This window comes from Lactuca serriola, chromosome 4, assembly GCF_051521515.1.
Source record: "Lactuca serriola cultivar US96UC23 chromosome 4, Lser_US96UC23_V15, whole genome shotgun sequence".
Taxonomy (NCBI): Eukaryota; Viridiplantae; Streptophyta; class Magnoliopsida; order Asterales; family Asteraceae; genus Lactuca; species Lactuca serriola.
In genome coordinates this window covers 79867268-79887638 of record NC_136411.1, presented here as the reverse complement: position 1 = coordinate 79887638, position 20371 = coordinate 79867268, and the positions used below count along the sequence as shown (strand labels likewise).

Here is a 20371-nt window from a genome sequence, read left to right as displayed (position 1 = left end):
GGAGAGGAGGTGTACAATTCCGATTTGTTTGTGGGGAGAGGAGGGACAGAAGAGAGGAAAGGGGAAACAGAGTTCATCGAATGTCAAGTGTTATAACTATAAGGAGAAGGGGGAATTCAATCAAAATTTTCCACAACTAAAGAATGGGCAAACAAAGAGTGAATCAAGCGGCAATAATATTTCTATTGTGGTTCAAGAAAGTTCTGATGAAGGGGACGATGATGATGTACTGGCTGTATGTACATCTAGTTCTACTGATTCTTGGGTCTTGGATTCTGGAGCATCCTATCACATGACGTATAATCGTGACTAGTTCGACTCATTCAAAGAGTGGGATAACACAGTCAAGATAGGTGATGATTAGATGAGCAGTATCAAAGGTAGTGGCGCGGTGCAGATTAAGATGCACGATGGCATGATCAGAAAGTTAGATTGCTGGTACATTCTAGAACTTCATAAGAATCTAATTTCTCTTGGCACATTGGCTAAGAATGGGATGATGTACGTTGGTGAAAGAGAACGGGTCAAAGTGGCCAAAGGCTATCTAGTTATAATCAAAGGGAAGATGAATCGTGGATGGATCTCTATCCTAGAAGGCAGTACGGTTATGGGAAAGGTGGCTATCTCCCAATCCTTGAATGAAGGTGATGACAAGACAGAGTTGTGGCTGAAGGGTTTTGAGCATTCTAACACTTCCTAAGTGTACATGCAACCCTAATAACCTTGGATCTATGTTTGTCTAATTATCATGCAAAGTTGAATTTCCAAGGTTATATTCCTATCTAGCATACATGGGGAACAATTTAACTTGAATGAAAGATAGAATAACTTACCTTGTTGTAGCTTATGTTCCTTGAAACCTTGTGAGCCTAGCACCCCAAGTGTGATGCCTCAAATGCTTCACACAACACCAAATGCTCTTGGAAAGACCTTTGAGATAATACACACTTCTTAAAATCAGCCAAGCCCTCTCGTTTCTTATGTCTAACCGATTTTGGTGGAGAATGGGATCCTTATATAGTGTTGACACATCTAGGGTTACACCATGTAAACCCTAATGTGTCATGACTCTTCATTTCCATGACCCATGGGTTTGTAACTCCCATGGAGCATCCATGGAGCATCCTATGGGTAGAACCCAACTTGATAATCCATGGAGCCTCTTAGCCCACTATACAAGATATGTATGATTTACATAATCAACCCATATATTTAAATAGTTATCCTTTGATCACTTAATTAATTCCAAATTAATTCTTTGATCAAACTAATTAAATAATAATATTATTAATATATTAGAACTTATAATATATTAATAATCTCCAAGTGTTATTTCTCTCATTTAGTCTATCCAATTGCATGGTGCCATGCAACCCAAACGGACCATGCCGGGTCGGGTCAAGTACACACCCGAAATAGTTATGGACTTAGACACCTTATCCAACAGTCTCCCACTTGGATAAGTCTAATAACTATATCTCTAGTACTTCAGGAACCGACCGGCAATCGTAGCTCTTTCAAGGTCTCTCGGAACTGAGAAGATGCTGGTACGCCATTTAAGATAAGGGATCATATAATCCTCCGTTCTAGATATCAGTCGGACAAATACATGGAACAATGTCTTACTTATTGTCCAGCAGTTTGTTTCTCGATTTCCGATTTGTTTGACAAAGAACGTAATTGAACACATCAACTTAGTTCTGACCGGGCCCAGTACATAGGTCAAAACAAAATCATCGAGGGGCCCAGATATCAGCTTCTAATCCAAGAAGGAACAGATAAACTTCGACTCATATGTTTGTTCTACCACTCATTGAATTACACACAAAAGCACGTTTTATAACATCGAGTTACCAATGCGTTTTCGTACAGTCAATGCATAACCAACTTGTAAGTAACAAATCATATCTCTAGGTTTGAAGACTTATATGATATTACCGTCTCACGATCACTCGAGATAGAATTCCATGAAGTGATTCCAGTGAGCGTGGGTTGAGTCCAATACTCATAACTTATGAGCACTCATGATTGTTGTAGCCTTGTCCAACACCTTAGACCTCTACAACCCATCATGACAGTCTTAATTCATACCTACTTCCGACATATGACCGACTGTGGAGGTTTGAATAATATGTTATACCAAACAAAATTATTCTGGAAGTCAAAACATGCAAAAGAAATATAGTAAACGATCGACAAGAGATAGCAACACTTTACTCATAAATAAAACTCCTTTTATTCATCATCTAATGTCAATTACACTTTACAAATTTCTGGGTTATCTAACTACTGAATCTAATATCATCCTTCAGCCCTATGCTCCAAGCATGCTGGAGATGCTTAACCCGAGTTAGTCCCTTCGTGAGGGGATCTGCTGGGTTCTCATCCGATGATACCCTCTTTGCCACAAGGAGTCCTTCTTCTATTCGATGTCTGATAAAATGGTATTTTATGTCGATGTGTCTGGATTTCCCGTGATCCCTTGGTTCTTTGGCTAAGGCAACAGCACTTTCACTATCACAGAAAATCACCATTGGCTCTTTGATAGCTGGTACAACTCCAAGGTCTCCAATGAAGTTCTTCAGCCACATCGCCTCCTTTGCCGCCTCGCTAGCTGCAATATACTCTGATTCACAAGTTGAATCAGCCACTGTTTCTTGCTTGGAACTCTTCCAAGAGATTGCTCCTCCATTCAGGGTAAAGACCCAGCCCGACTGAGAGCGGAAATTATCCCTATCGGTCTGGAAGCTGGCATCACTATACCCTACAACTCTCAAGTCATCACTCCCACCGAGGGTAAGGACCCAGTCCTTAGTCCTCCGTAGGTACTTGAGGATATTCTTTACCGCAGTCCAGTGTGCCTTGCCAGGGTTCGCCTGATACCTGCTAACCATGCTCAGGGCAAAGGCTACATCGGGTCGAGTACACGTCATAGCATACATGATCGATCCTACAGCCGAAGCATAAGGTGTTCGACTCATTTCTACTATCTCAGCCTCAGTGCTAGGGCTTTGTGTCTTACTCAATCTGGTGTTACTCTGGATGAGTAACTCTCCTTTCTTGGAATCCTGCATGCTGAATCTTTTCAGCACCTTATCCAAGTAGGTACTCTGACTAAGTCCAATTAGTCTTTTACTCCGATCTCTCAAGATCCTTATCCCTAGAATATAGGTAGCTTCTCCTAGGTCCTTCATAGAGAAACACTTCCCAAGCCAGGACTTAACTTCCTGCAGAGTTGGGATGTCATTTCCTATGAGTAGTATGTCATCCACATACAACACCAAAAAACTAACTATACTCCCACTAGCCTTGACATACACGCAAGACTCATCTTCACTTCTAGAAAAGCCAAATTCCATAACCTTTTCATCAAAGCAAAGATTCCATCTGCGAGGTGCTTGCTTCAATCCATAAATGGATTTCTCAAACTTACACACTCTATTAGGGTACTCGTTGCTGACAAAACCCTCTGGCTGACTCATGTAAACATCTTCAGCCAACTTTCCATTAAGGAACGCGGTTTTGACATCCATTTGCCATATTTCATAGTCATGAAATGCAGTTATGGCCAACAGAACCCGAATAGACTTAATCTTGGCTACTGGAGAAAAGGTCTCATCATAGTCCACTCTAGGAATTTGAGAGAAACCCTTTGCAACCAGTCTAGCCTTATATGTGTGTACATTTCCATCCATGTCGGTCTTCTTCTTGAAGACCCATTTGCACCCTACTGTCTTACGACCTGGTACATTCTCAACCAAGTTCCAAACTTGATTGTCATACATGGACTGTATTTCACTGTCCATTGCCTCTTTCCACTTGGCTGACTCAGTGCCTGCCATGGCTTCCGCGTAACTGTTAGGTTCATCCAAACCTATCAGTGTCTCATCACTGATAAGTGTATCTCCTTCTGCAGTAATATGAAATCCATAGTAATGCTCAGGAGCATTCCTAACCCTTGTGGAACACCTCAGAGGTACATACTTGTCAATTGGCTCAACAGGAGTTTCCTCCTCAAGTTGAGTGCTAGGGTTTGAATTTCCTTCACCGCTTGACTCTTGAATTTCTTCAAGATCAACTTGCCTCCCACTGTTTCCTTGGCTTATGAACTCTCTTTCTCTAAAGAAAGCCCTCCTAGCTACAAAGACCACATTTTCACTAGGTCTGTAGAAGAGGTAACCAAAGGACTGTTGTGGGTAGCCGATGAAAATACACCTCTCGCTTTGGGGTTCGAGATTATCATGAGTCTCGCGTCTCACGAAAGCCTCACAACCCCAAATCTTGATGTGGTCTAGTTTGGGTACTTTACCAGTCCACATCTCGTGAGGAGTTTTGGCAACTTTCTTTGTAGGGACTAGATTAAGAATATGGGCGGCAGTCTCTAAGGCATACCCCCAGAATGAGATTGGTAGCGTAACTCGACTCATCATGGAACGAACCATATCCAACAAGGTTCGATTACGCCTCTCAGCTACACCATTCAACTGTGGTGTCCTGGGAGGTGTCAATTGTGAGACAATCCCACATTCCCTAAGATAATCGAGGAACTCTGAACTAAGATACTCACCTCCTCGATCGGATCGAAGCATCTTAATGTTCCTGCCCAATTGATTCTCGACTCCCTGTTTAAATTCCTTAAACCTTTCGAAAGTCTCTGACTTATGCTTGATCAAGTAGACATATCCATATCTATTATAATCATCAGTAAAAGTCAAATAATAACGATTAGCATCCCTTGTGGCATGTTTGAATGGTCCACACACATCCGTGTGTATAAGGTCCAACAAACCTTCACCCCTCTCACATGAACCTGTGAAGGGTGACTTTGTCATTTTTCCAAGTAAGCATGACTCGCAACTATCATCTGAATTTAGGTCAAATGACTCCAAGACTCCATCCTTTTGGAGTTGGCCTATGCGTTTCTTGCTTATATGTCCAAGACGACAATGTCATAATGATGCTTTATCCAAGTTATTATTATTAATAGAATCAATACACAAAACATTATTTCCTAAGTTATCTATAACAGATACAGCTTCATACACACCATCACAAGGTAATGCTTTAAAATAAAGAACATTATTAAAGAAAGCATCAATCGAACCAACTTCATTATTAAATGAAAAGGTAAACCCTTGTTTGTACAAAGCATGAAAGGAAATAATATTTCTTGCCATTCCTGGCGAGTAACAACATTTATTCAAATCTAAACTAAACCCACTACTTAGCGATAAAGTATAAACTCCAATCTTGGTAACAGGTAAAGCTTTCCTATTTCCCATGATCAAGTTTATTCTTCCTTGCTCCACATTCTCACTTCTTCTTAGTCCCTGCAAGTCACAACAAATATGAATACCACAACCGGTATCAAGGACCCAAGATTTAGAATGGGGTGAGTTATTAGAAATGATAGTGTAAATACCTGCATGGTTGGGTTTAACTTTCCCATCCTTCACATCTTGCTGGTATTTTGGGCAGTTCCGCTTCCAATGTGATTTTTCATGGCAATAGAAGCATTCAGCCTCTTTTGGGTCAGAAGAAGGAGTGATGAAACCTTTCTTGGTTCCACTTGAAGAAGAGCCATCAAGGGTCCGAGCCTTGGTACCCTTAGAAGAGCTCTTTCTCTTCTTCCCTCGACTTTTCCCGATTGCCAAAACCGGAGTTGAGTTTGGAGTAGGAGTGATAGGAACCGACTTCCCCTTAAGACCTGATTCTGCGGTCTTGAGAAGTCCCTGAAGTTTGTTGAGTGTGACCTCTTCCTTATTCATGTGATATGTCATGCGAAATTGATCATAGCACGATGGTAAGGAGTGCAAAATGATATCTATTGCAAGATCCTCAGGAAAGTTCACATTGAGCTTCAGCAAACGATCCACATACCTTTGCATTTTCTGCATGTGGGTCGTGACGGATTCCCCGTCCTTCATCATGGTTGTTATCATGGAGCAGATGATTTCATACCTCTCTTGTCGTGCACTTTGATGGTATCTTTCCATCAAATCTTGGTGCATTTCATAAGGGTAGAAATCCTCATAAGACTTTTGGAGTTCCGCTGTCATCGTGGCCATCATGATGCAAGCCACTTTCGTAGCATCCCTTTCATGTGCCCGAAATTCAGCGATCTCCTGAGGAGTTGCAGTGGTCTCATCAATCTCCTTAAGCTCCTTGTCAAGGACATATTCTTTGTCCTCGTAGCGGGTAATCATCCTGATGTTTCTGATCCACTCATTGAAGTTGGATCCATCAAAGGTGACTTTCCCACACAAGTTCATAAGGGTAAAGGAGCCATTAGGATTAGAGCCAGAAGCAACATTGTTTGAAGACATCTGAAAGAAAAGGACAAGATTAGTTTAGATATAAGAGAGTCCTTAATAAAACACCCAAATATAATATTAAGGCTAGGATCCAATCACAATATAATATAACTTAGAAGAGGTATGCCGTAATCTAAGCTATACCATATTTGAAAGGTAGGTGAATGACGATTCACCAATTTCCACCACGAAAACCGAAATATTTAAGTATTAGGTTTTTGATTGGTTCTTAGAAATTCCTAGATACTTTGAGATTCAATGAACTTTTCAAAGGCATGTTTCAATCTCGAGTATGCCCTCCAAGTTTTGTGACTGGGATACCGAGGATCACAAAACGAGGTGTGAAGTAACCATGCAAATCACTTGGTACCCTTAAAGTTTATCACTCAATCGATGTGCCGGTAAACCACACACGCTCCATCGATACTATAATAAACCCTAAGTCACCCTTTACCTACCTTGTTAAGTCCAAGTTAGTGTGCCGGTTAACCACACACGCTCCATCAACAACTTAATCAAAGTGTAAAGTGTAATTTCATGGATTAGCACCTTATTCACATTTTTCCTAAAGTAACTAAGATTGGGAATTTAATAAAAACATTTAGTTACTTTATAATATTCATCATACTTTGAATGAGAATTTATAAGTCCTTGTCTTACCCGTTCGGCTAACGACCCTCCACCAGTCAAGCAAGCGGTGGGTGAGAATAGACACCCATTAAGTTGCCATTTTATAGGCAACAACCTTATACCCACCTTATAGACCGGCTTCGTGAATGAGGCGTACTAGCGGTAAGACGACTTTGATCTTATACATATATATAATTATTAAATCATAATAATATAAGTATAAGGGTTGAATTTTAACTTTTAAAATTCTAAGGGTTGGAACTAAAGTTTTAATCTTGACTTTACTTGTTCCAAAACTTGAGGGCAAGTTTTGTAAACTTTCAAAACTTTTCATATCTTGTAACTTATGAGTTTAATAGAGTAATAAAATGAAGACTCTTCACTTTTCTAACTCTTGTGTTCTTTTAATGGTTTTTAATCCAAGAGACTTTTGGTTTTCCATAACTTGAGGACAAGTTATGGACTCCATTAAAACACATTATGATCAAGAATTAAACTACCACATAGGTTACAAATAATTCCTATGATCATCTAAACATCATAAGATCAAGAACATGAACATAAGCATTTTTCATGAATCAAAACTACACTTAAAACTTTGTAATTTTGATAACTAGTTATTGTAAATGAATTAGCAAGACATTACACCATCTAAAACAAGTTTTCAAGTACCAAAACAGTTTAGGGTAATGTTTCTAATCCATTTCCAGCAACTAAAGTCGAAAATCTGCACTCTGTCGACCCTACTCGTCGAGTGCATGAACCTACTCGCCGAGTAGGTTGAAGATACAAGTGAACTCGACGAGTCCCCCCATGGACTCGACGAGTCCAGCAGTCAGACAGCAAGTTTTTCGACTTTCTTCAACTTTTAAGCACAAATAACAAACAAACAAGCCTAGGCTCTGATACCACTGAAGGGTTTTGAGCATTCTAACACTTCCTAAGTGTACATGCAACCCTAATAACCTTGGATCTATGTTTGTCTAATTATCATGCAAAGTTGAATTTCCAAGGTTATATTCCTATCTAGCATACATGGGGAACAATTTAACTTGAATGAAAGATAGAATAACTTACCTTGTTGTAGCTTATGTTCCTTGAAACCTTGTGAGCCTAGCACCCCAAGTGTGATGCCTCAAATGCTTCACACAACACCAAATGCTCTTGGAAAGACCTTTGAGATAATACACACTTCTTAAAATCGGCCAAGCCCTCTCGTTTCTTATGTCTAACCGATTTTGGTGGAGAATGGGATCCTTATATAGTGTTGACACATCTAGGGTTACACCATGTAAACCCTAATGTGTCATGACTCTTCATTTCCATGACCCATGGGTTTGTAACTCCCATGGAGCATCCTATGGGTAGAACCCAACTTGATAATCCATGGAGCCTCTTAGCCCACTATACAAGATATGTATGATTTACATAATCAACCCATATATTTAAATAGTTATCCTTTGATCACTTAATTAATTCCAAATTAATTCTTTGATCAAACTAATTAAATAATAATATTATTAATATATTAGAACTTATAATATATTAATAATCTCTAAGTGTTATTTCTCTCATTTAGTCTATCCAATTGCATGGTGCCATGCAACCCAAATGGACCATGCCGGGTCGGGTCAAGTACACACCCGAAATAGTTATGGACTTAGACACCTTATCCAACAGTGGCATCGTAGGTTGGGGCAAATGAGTGCAAAGGGCATGTCAGTTCTAAGTAAACAAGGACTTCTTAGTGGAGAGGGTACTGGAAATATAAAGTTTTGTGAAGCTTGCGTTAAGGGAAAGCATCGCAAAGTGAAGTTCGGTACCGGTCAACACACAAGCAAGGAAATCCTAGAGTATGTTCACTCAGATCTGTGGGGTTCTGCACCAATGAAGTCTCAAGGAGGATGCTCATACTTTGTGACATTCATTGATGACTATTCAAGGAAGGTTTGGTTGTACTTTCTGAAGACCACATATGAGATGTTTGGGAAGTTCAAGGAGTGGAAGACCATGGCTGAGAAAAGGACTAGAAAACAGGTGAAGACTTTGAGGACTGACAATAGGTTGGAGTTCTGCAATGCTTCATTTGATAATTTCTGCAAGGCAGAGGGTATAGTGAGGCATCGCAATGTACGACACATACCACATCAAAATGGAGTGGCATAACGGATGAACTAAGCACTCCTGCAGCATGCAAGGTGAATGCGGATATTTGCTAACTTATCCAAGCAATTTTGGGCGGAAGCAGTTAACACTACTTACTATCTGGCGAACAAATCACCATCGGATGCTATTGACTTGAAGACTCCTCAAGAGGTATGGTCTAGGAAACCCTGTGACTATTCTGGTTTATATATATTTATATGTCCCGCATATGCTCATGTGAATGATGGTAAACTTGAGCCAAGGGTAATGAAGTGCATTTTTTCTAGGATATGCGACAAAAGTAAAAGGTTATTGACTTTGGTGTATAGAAGAAGGAGGAACTCCTAAATTCATCATGAGCAGAGATGTGATCTTTGATGAATCTGCCATGAGTAACCAGGGAGGAGGTGATACAAGTCAAGCAGGAAACAAAGATCAGGGGGCTAGCCAGAAGGTCAGACAGAGTTGTGATAAGTGACAAAGAGCAAGGTGACAGTGAACAGCCTAGACAAGATGAAACCCAAGAACAACCCATAGGATCTTCGTCCAATGGTGCTGATGCCAGGAAGGATGATGGATCTGAATCTATAGCAAATAGAAGATCAAATAGGGTCATTCGACACTATGATAGATATGTGGGATTTGTGAATTCAGGTGAACTTGACTCCATTTCTTTTTCTTTAGCAACTAGAGAAGACATTAACATTGAGGAAAGTCAATCGTATCAAGAGGTTGTGTCAAGTAAAGAAGCAAACGACTGGTTGATGGCCATAAATGAAGATATGCAATCTTTAGAGGAGAATGAAAAATGGGATCGTGTTACATTACCAAAAGGAGCAAAGCGAGTAGGATGTAAATGGATCTTTAAGAACAAGGAATGGATACCAGGAGTTAAACCAGCTAGGTTCAAGTCAAGGTTGGTGGCAAAATGGTTTTCTCATAAAGAAGGAATTGGTTATCACGAGGTGCTCTCATCGGTCGTGAAGCACAATAGAATTCGGGTTCTTTTGGCCATGTTGAGTGCATTTGATCTGGATCTTGAACAACTTAATGTGAAAACTGCATTTCGTCATGGAAACTTAGAAGAAAATATTTGTATGTCTCAGCCAAAAGGGTTCCTTGATTCTAAGAAGGATCATGTATGTTTGCTAAAGAAATCCCTATATGGTTTGGGGCAGACTCCAAGACAATGGTACAAGAGATTTAATCCATTCATGATGTCGAATGGATACATTCGGAACCAGTTTGACAATTGTGTTTGCTCAATGGAATTGTCACCAGATTCCTACATATATATGTTGTTATATATTGACGATATGCTCATTGCAGCCAAGGACATGGATGGAATAATAGAATTGAAGGCGACCCTGAAGAATGACTTCAAAATGTAGGATTTGGGAACATCAAAGAAGATACATGGAATGGAGATACTAAGGGATAGAAAAGCAGGGTGGTTGTGTATTTCTCAATAGAAGTACATTGAGAAAGTTCTACAATCCTTCAATTGTGATGAGTCCAAGCCAGTTGGAACTCCTTTGGCGGCTCACTTTAAACTTGGTCCAAGCACTATACCCACTACTAATGAAGAAAGGAATTACATGAGCAGAGTTCCATACTCAAGAGTTGTTGGAAGTCTCATGTATACTATGGTCTGTACCAGACCTGATTTGGCTCATGCAGTTAGTGTGGTTAGCAGGTTTATGAGTAATCCAGTGAAGGCTCATTGGGAAGCTGTAAAGTGGATCTTTCGATACTTGAAGGGAACGACGGATGTTTTCTTGGTGTGTGGAGCAAATACAAAGAGTGAATTGGTGGGATATGCTGAATCTGATTATGGTGGTGACTTCTTGAAGCGCAAGTCACAGGTATGCTACATATTCACTTTATTCGGATGTGCCATCAGTTGGAAGTCAACGTTACAAGATACCGTTTCTTTGTCTACAACTGAATCTGAGTACATGTCCATGACGGAAGGAATAAAGGAGGAGATATGGTTGTAAGGGCTTATTCAGAGTCTTGGTATGAAGGTGGAGAAGCATGTCTCGTATTGTGACAGTCAAAGTGCTTTGAGTCTTGCAAAGAATGTTGTGTATCACGAGAAGACAAAGTACATTGATGTCAGGCTGAATTTCATTCAGGATATTCTGGAAGGAGATAAGTTTTCAATACTAAAGATTGATACCAAGGTCAACCCAACAGATATGTTGACAAATTTATTGCCCATGGAGAAGTTCAAGCTTTTCTTGAACTTGGTTGATGTTCGCAGGAGGTAGGTCCCTTCGGGGATGAATGGCAAGAAGGCAGAGGAAGTTCTTGTTTGAGGTGGAGTTCAGAGGATGCTCAAGTCAAGGTTGTGACTGTTAAATGTAACTTGAGCATTTTTATCATGTTCATGGAGCATTTAGAGCACTTTGAACTCAATGGAGCACTTGGGTTTCATGGAGTATGTGACAAAGGAACGGATCATTTGAGAAAGGAACGGATCGTCTGACAAAGGAATAGATCAAGTTCCAAAGGAATAGATCAAGTTCCAAAGGAACAGATCATACAGAAGGGGGTTGGAGCAATTGGAAGATGTTTGGAGCACTTGGGAGTGATATGGAGCAATAAGGGAACCTTTTGTGCCTTATGTTGAAGGGATGGGCCAAGAAGGATGTTGTTGCGCCAAGGGAATTCCTTCTTGCGCTATTATGCTCCCTCTTGCACCATGAGGTATTCCTTTTGAGCCATGGAGTATGCTCCAGCGTCATGCATGGCCTTTTTGTGCCATGTATGTTCATGTTGCGCCAAGGTGGTGTTGTTTCTCCAATCTTTATGTTCTTGTGCCACACTTGAAGCCTGTTGCGCCATCCATACACTTGTTGTGCCATCATGGTGCAAGTTGGACCATCATGGTCCTTGATGAGCCAAGTATGCTATGAAGTCCTCTATGATGCTCAAGATCGTTCAACAATGATTAAAATTGGTATTGCTCAAGGATTACACCATGTTGTGCAACCATGATGGATGTTGGGCCATTAGTGTTCATGATGCTCCACTTGTACATCATGATGCTCCACTATGGCACAAGGTGCTCCATCATGTGTGTTTCTGATGCTCATGGGTTGCATGACATGGATAAATGTTCCAGAAGATGATGCATGATTATAATTGGTTGACACCTTTCATGGGCCTATGGGCCAATGGGATTGCACCATTAGGGTTTTAGGTCTGATCCCTCAAGTATAAATAGGGATGCATGTTAGGTCATTTTGTATCTTGAATTCTAGAGTGATAAGCGAATCTCTATGTAATTGTACTTGTAACTTCTGTTTAAGAGCTTTGAAATAAAAATAATACTCCCCTCCTGCCCGTAGACGTAGGTCACCTTGATCGAACCACATAAATATTGTGTCTTGTGTGCTTATAGTTTTGCTAGTTATCCACTTTACTTCATAACAAAACATTTACATAAAACAAAACTTATCAAATTCCACAAAACACTTATTTAATGAGTAATTGACAAAATTTTATAATATTGGGAGTGATAAGGATATTATGGAGGTGAAGTGGTTGGTGAGGTTTGTGGATATGTGTGTGTCCATTCGTTATACAAAAATTGAGGATCCATTACCAACTACGATATAAAGAAAAAACTATCATCTTTATGAAAAGAAGTATACATGGATATGTTTACATGTAAGTGGTAGCCCTAGTGTCCAAATACCATCCATTATTTTGTTGATCGTACATAGTCATCATGTTAAATAATGAAAGGAGATTCATTATTTTATCCAAAAACCCTATTCTAGAACTAAGTCTATTGTATAGAAAGTGTTGATCCTCTTGCTAAATGAGATTATTAAATAGAAGGGCTCGGTAATGAACAATGATGGGATTGAGCCTATTGTTTCTCATCCATGGGTTGGGGCAAGGACTTTATTGGTAATGACCCACTACATGTTAGCATATACCATATAGTTGTTGAAGTTATTGCACAACCCATTAGGTAGGCAGAGGTACTTTGTTGTTATTTCTAAGAATAAAGGTGATGTTAGATTGAAAATAATCTATAACATGGATTGTGAGATCGTACTATAGATCTAAACATACTGGCCAATTTTCTTCCATTCGAGATCATCATATTTTTTTTACTTTATAGCATTGCATGTGTTGTCAATGTGACTAAGCACTCAGAACGGGTACGAAGTAATTTCAAATAATTCTCACTATGTCTCATTGTTTGTGAAATTAAGGTCGAAAGTCAATAGGAGGTAGGCTTTGATATAATTGGCTATGTTGTAGGGTTTTTTAAATGAGAGGAAAACAAAGAAGAGGAGCTGATGTCCATCAAATCTTCAAGGAAGAGAGAATGGTGGTGGTCTTACGATGACATTTTTTTTGGAAAAGAAGAAACTTAATAGAACTTCTTGGCAAATTTATTAATAAATATAAGTAAAAGGATGTACAATGTTCATGAAAAACACTGGAAAAACAACACCGGAGAAAAGTGAAAACCACGTAAGCTAAAAAGGGACAACACACAAGACATACAAACAATATAAACTGCCTAAACTACATCCAAAACAGAAAGAAGACATACTCATCCTTGATCGATTTGGTCGGGGACACAACCACCATGAGAAGGGAATGTCTTTACCTAGTCTTTTGTGTGAAAATGCGTCAAACATGTTAGTAGAAACTACCTTCTTATTAGTATCCCTAATAATCGGCTGGTATACATAAGAGATTTTTATGGAGGGTTCTTTGCCTCTAATAAAATTTGATATTGTACCATGTCAGATTGTGATTTCCACATGAATAATATCTTCACAGTAATTAGATATAAGACAAGCATACGAGGATACTATTGGGTTATACAACATGAGTCTCATTATACATAATCTATATACTCTACCACGGAATGAGGCCACAATTATGCATCGTCTATATACTTAAACACAAAGGGCATTAAGATTTTCGGAAGTATAACATTCTTTTTTGTTCGGTAAGAACTATAATGTGTTTCTTCTAATAAAAGACTATGATATAGAATTGTATTATCGTTTTCTCATTATGATCATAAGGTAAATTAAAAGTTAAGCACATATTATGAACATTGTCGTGCACATTTAGTTATGAAGTTTTGTTTGTACTCAATTTACCATTAACTCTTTAATTGTTTAAAAAATGCTATTATGATTGGGTATTGTACTTTTAGCTGGTTTCCAATGACTCTAGCATATATTGTCATTTTTTCTGGCCAAAATCAAATTTTGTCGTTTCTTCGGCGAACATCAAATTTTTTAGGAAAAAAATCCAGATACAGACTCACTCACCTTTATGTTGTTGGGTTTGATTTGCAAGTTTGCGTGTGCTAAAGAAATCAAATCCAAAAAATTCGGATCCAATAAAAATCCATGTGCGAAAGCAAGATGAATTAAGGGTTTGATTTGTAGGTGCACTGGATCTAGGTTTGGAACTCGATTCTTGAAGGCTACCGTTTTAATCTTCATCGATTTCTCGAAAAACCTAAGTCCTCAAATCACTTTTTGCCATTGAATCTAGGTTTGGAACTCGTTTTCTATGGACATTCAATCTTCATTGACATGTTCTTGTTTTTTTGATGGATTCAACTCTAAACATGCCTTCAATGCTCGGTTTCTTGTTCTTGTTTGGATAAACACTTCTACTTCTTGTTTGCATGTAGTGTTCCATTTTGAAGAACCCATTTTTTTGACACACACACACAATTTGTTCTTGATTTTGAGTGGATCTACCTCTATGTTCTTGAGTTTTGGAACCAATCAAAGCATCTCCATAGGTGTGTTTCTTTAACCTGCATTTGGTTTGGTTGCCAAAAAATTTATGATGCCCGGAGACTCATCAAAGATGCCAAGGTCACCGGAAAGCGGCTAAACTTGTATTAGCCGATAAAAATGGTGATTTATGAACACAATAAGATAGTTTAATAATAAATCGCATATAAAAAAAATACTTGAGTGACTAAATGTATACAACGCAAAATTCATTATCTTTACAAGTTATTAACCCTAGAGAAAAATGCCGAAAAAAAATATCATTCAAATATACTTTAAGTTTAAAGCATTTTTTCATTCAACCTTAATTGATTTTATTAAATGAATGATTAATTTGACCAAAAGAAAGACAAAACAACAATTTAAAAAGTGGATTTTATAGTTCACTGACTTCAATGTCGGTTCACATTTTGTTTTGTTTGCATATACTGAAAATATGTTAGTAAAATTCATTTCTGTTATTCCTTCCTTTTTTTTTGGAACCGCAAAAACTTTTTTAAATAATATGCCAGCACCAAAAAACACCCTAGCAGGGGTGACCGGGTGAGTAATACTCCCAAAGTGATTCCGTTTGGCTCTAAACTCCTGATTAGGACCTTCCCACATAAATCACCAGCAGCCCACAATTCCAACGAGATCCACGACATCAAGCCCATATTTACTTGTCGTACAAAATATCTTGTGTCATAAATGTTGGCGTCAATCATTTTTTAGCGACATAAATAGTATTAAATAAAGAAAAAGCTGGGCCAAGAAATAAAGACCACAATATATACAACGAAAAAAAGGACAAGCAAAACAGGACCTACATTTATATTTTAAACAAATGGCAATCATTTAACTTCACATCACTCTGGAGGGAATGCCACTGAAGATAAATATATCGATCTCCTATCGTTATTTCAAATCATAGATCTCCTACAAAATAATTTCTTACACTCAAACTCTTTAATGGCCAATCGTTCCTTATCCTATACATCATTCTTTACCATTTTGCAGCTCTTATGGAGTTGCACCTTGTATGCTAATGGATGCTACACTTCAATCATCAGCTTCGGAGACTCCCTAGCAGACACTGGTAACCTAAAACAGCTTACCTCTGAACTAAATCAACCTCCATTACATTTATTTTTACCACCTTATGGTGAAACCTTTTTTCATGAGCCCACTGGTCGTTGCTCCAATGGTCGCCTCATCATTGATTTCATTGGTAACCTCTCTCTTCATCTAACTTAATTGGTTGCCTCTATATATATGTGCATATAGTCCTTTATCAAGGCTCTTCCTTTCTCTATGTGTAAATAGATAAATCAACAAACCATTATTACGTACGAATATACGCAATGAAAAATAATGAAAAATGAGAAAATCTTTAACTAAGGATTCGTGTAAGATATATATAGCAAGTCTAATGTCAATGAGATTGTTGATTTTTTTTTTTTTTTTGTGTGTGTGAAGCTGAGTACCTCAACCTGCCATTGGTACGACCATTTTTCAATGGCAATGGGAGTATGGAATTGGGACTAGGAGTAAATTATGCGGTGGCATTTGCAACTGCATTAAATAATTCATTTCTTGAAGCCAAAGGGGTTTATAACCCTATAACGACAAATATATCTTTAGGAGTTCAGCTGGAGTGGTTCAAAGAATCGATTTGTGCAAATGTTTCAGGTAATAAAATCATACTTAATTACATATATACACCTCAATATACATAAAATGCAATAACTGAACAGGAAGATTAAAAAAGAAAAAGAAAAAGTTGTGTGTTGTTAGAATGGTCGGAATGGCTCTGGGTGGAGTCTAGGTTGGAACCCGATATCCCACAAAATTTCACTTCATTGTCCACTTGTACCTTATGCATGTATATTTGTACCAAGTTATATATATGGGATGGGAGGATATCATTTCATGTGTTAAGGTTGGAATGAATGGACTGAGAGGGATATGTCATTAGGGTTGGGACGTGGGAGGATGGAATTAATCCCACCACATCCTTATACACATGAGAACAATGTGGAGGAAGAAAAGGACTTATCTAGGCAACAAAACTTAGGGTGTGTTTGGTAAATTAGTTAGAAGCTGGAAGTTGAAATTTGGTAGTTTTTATTTATACATGAGTATTAGATAAATATATATAAAAATAAATAAATAAATGAATAAAAATAAATTAAAAATTAAAAATTAATCATGTAAATAACTTATTTAAAACACAATGATGATTTAAAAAAAAAAGGATTAAGTAAATTTGCAAAATAATAATAGTTTTTTGTTAAAGATTATTTAGAAGTAGATTTTAGATTACAAGTTTTTTGTTATAACTAAAACTAAAAGCTGTTACTACCAACCAATTTTAATTTTTTTTTTTCCAAGTGTTCCCTAAAAACTTATAGATAGAAACTCTATAAAACTATGTGCTGTGAATACACCTTTATTGCTTCATTAAATATTCTTTTATATTTTATTTCTACTTATCTTCCTATCATATCAAATGATAATAAATTAATTAAAATATTATCAACTTCATTAATATGACATATATCAACATTTGATATGATAAGAAAATAAATAGAAATAAAATATATGAGACTATTTAATTTCTGAAATGTTTATGCCACCACATATCTTTAAAAACAAAACCGAAAAGGAAACTGCATTTGTAATCGGTGGTGTGTAGACCCAAATTAAAATAACATTTGTAATGTTTCTTTTCAACTAGCATCATGTTCGTTGGTGTCATTTACTATATTTCGTCTTTTTGCCCAAAAAAATAAAATAAAATACTCATGTCCAACCTATGTAGGCCTAGGTGAGTAATCGAGACTGGCTCTTAGCAAGCCTAACTATGTTCGAGATCTGCGGGTTTTTGAGCCTCATATACAAAACTTGAGTGAGCTCTTGTATGGTTGAATAGGCTCGGATTTATTTACCTCAATCTCAAGTCGTCGAGCTTTTAATCGTACCAAATCAAATAGCTCGTTTCTATATTGGCACAAACATTAGAAATTGCTACTTTAGTTTAGACATTTTCTGTCTTTTTCCGTAGAGTATATATTAAAGCATCCACTATGCTAGTAAAGATCGAGATCCAAAAAGTAAATGGAGTACTAGTTTTTAAATGCTATTATGGGGAGGTGGTTCATCCACGTAGCTAGAAAATTGTCCAAGTTTTATTCCCCTTCAAACTCTCAATCGGACCCACTTATTACTGATTGCTTTGTGATTTTCATTTATATATTTTTATGTTATATAATTTACATATTACAAATTTTCTTTTTCTTTTTGTCATAAATTTATAACAAATAATGCATATAATTTATAATAAAATAATCGGTAAAAAGATTTATATGTTGGAAATGAGACCAAATTGTAAATGTTGTGTCAAAAGAATAAAACAATTACCAGGAATTTTGTTTTTATTTTTAGAGAGGAGCAACACATAACAAATTATATCAATATCTAATTTATATAAATTTACTTTTAATTTTATAAAATGGAAAGAGTATTTTGTCCAGTTTTATATTAATTTTATACTAAATACTAACATGTATAAAAAAGTATAAATGTTATTTTTGTTTTATTTTATGAGTTAATATAACAATTATAGGTTAAATAACAACCACTTGTAAACCTCTAAAAAGGTTTCGGATAATGAGAGTAGAATTATAAGTTATAAAAATTGATATGTTAGCAATGTGATATGATGGACCTATGAATAATTCAGTGCGTTTTTCCTCTTTTTTTAGCTCGGTTGGCTCTTGAGTTCTGTTTAACTCCTACAATGATCTTATCAGCTAAACTTTATGACCACTTGACTACAGACCCAAAAAAAAATACTATATAGAATTGGCCCTTAACCGGTTATCGGTTACATCTGAGTATCTCTGACCATAGACCCAAAAAGAATTTATGTTTATGTTTTTATTTAAGAACATGATTACGTTTAATAAAAGTTATATATTTTTGCATATATATTATTTTTTCTGTTAAAAATAAATAGGAAAAAAGTATCATGTAGCTGTTGAGAATTATCTAACATTATTTTGTGAAAAATAATGAATATAAAAGAGTTTAAATTAATGTGAAGAGAATTATTTATCTTGGACAAGATATTATCTTAGTTATAAAAAAATAGTATAATTGTTAATTATACAACAAAACACATAAAAAAATATAAAACATAACAATAATACAAAATATAAAACATAACAATAATACATCTGTATCAGTGAAATTATTATTAAGAATTTGCTCTCATATTAATCTTCTCTCAATTATGCAGATTGTAGTCACCTAATCGAACATTCCTTATTTCTCATGGGTGAGATTGGAGGAAACGATTATAACCACGCCTTACTTGCTGGGAAATCCATCGATGAGGTTGGAACATATGTTCCATTTGTTGTCGAGACCATTATCTCAACGATTAATGTAAGAATACACGCAAGATGAACATATTTGTTTTCCCTTGATTTTTTTGTATAAGCACCCACGAGAATTATCATAAGAGTGGCTTAACTTCATACTTAAAGTGGAAAAACAGGAACTTGTTGAGATGGGGGCCAAGACAGTACTTGTGCCAGGAAACCTACCAATTGGATGTTCTGCAGCATATTTAACATTGTACAATAGCTTTGATTCTACAAAATATGATAATTTAACTGGTTGCCTTATACAATTTAACAAGTTTGCGGAGTACCACAATAAACTTCTAGTGACAAAATTAAACCAAGTTCAAGAACTTCATCCTGATACCAATATCATCTATGCTGACTATTACAATGCAGCCATGCAATTTTTTCGTTCCCCAGAAAAATATGGTACATCACATGCATATCTCTATTATACAGGGAGAAATAACATCAAAATATTAATTAACGCATGTGGATAAAATGGTTTACATGTCTTGACTAATGCTAACAATATTTTGATACGTTACAGGATTTGAAAATGGAGCTCTAAAAGCATGTTGTGGAGGTGGAGGGACATTTAACTATAACGATTTAATACTATGTGCAAACCCAACATCAACTGTCTGTTCTAAACCATATACATATGCTAATTGGGATGGATTACACTTAACGGAAGCAGCATATAAAGTTATCAGCAAGAGCTTATTGCAAGGACCATACACGGTGCCCCAATTCAACTCCCTATGCCCTACTTCAATGTTAAAAGAGGGAGATGGATTATCAAGTTTTATGTAAGTGGCAGGAAATTTATTAATCCTTATTATCAGGCCAAGAATACAAGTAATAAGTAATTAAACATGGAATATCTATAGTATATTTCATGATATATTAAAACTCTATATAATTGTGTTATCCGACATCTGTATAAACACCTTATATCATACATTTATCCACAAATTTCACTAATAACTTAATATCACTATAATATTTTTTTATGTGTAATAATTTTTGGTTAAACAATGATTTGTTGTTGCTTTGTTTCAGAACTTTGATTAGTGAAAATTTTGGTTTT

At 36.8% G+C, this 20371-nt stretch overlaps 1 protein-coding gene across 2 annotated transcripts; it reads left to right on the top strand.

Moving 5' to 3' along the window:
• Window positions 1–15741: 15741 nt before the first annotated feature.
• LOC145101971 (GDSL esterase/lipase At1g28570-like) lies at window positions 15742–20371 on the top strand. Of its 2 annotated transcripts, XM_079039279.1 has the most exons (5): window positions 15745–16097; window positions 16346–16558; window positions 19170–19318; window positions 19431–19707; window positions 19829–20371. In XM_079039279.1, the coding sequence occupies exons 1-5, from the start codon at window positions 15839–15841 to the stop codon at window positions 20092–20094; spliced, it is 1164 nt and encodes a 387-aa protein (XP_078895405.1). In that variant the 5' UTR covers window positions 15745–15838; the 3' UTR covers window positions 20095–20371. The 2 variants fall into 2 exon arrangements, with proteins under 2 accessions (XP_078895406.1, XP_078895405.1); XM_079039280.1 differs by lacking the exon at window positions 16346–16558 and having other exon boundaries at window positions 15742–16097.

Excerpts from the sequence above, each read along its gene's own strand:
- LOC145101971 (XM_079039279.1), top strand. The coding sequence starts at position 15,839 with ATGGCCAATCGTTCCTTATCCTATACATCATTCTTTACCATTTTGCAG. Across the intron at positions 16,559-19,169 it reads GATTTGTGCAAATGTTTCAG|ATTGTAGTCACCTAATCGAA; the intron begins GTAATAAAATCA and ends TCAATTATGCAG. Across the intron at positions 19,319-19,430 it reads CCATTATCTCAACGATTAAT|GAACTTGTTGAGATGGGGGC; the intron begins GTAAGAATACAC and ends GTGGAAAAACAG.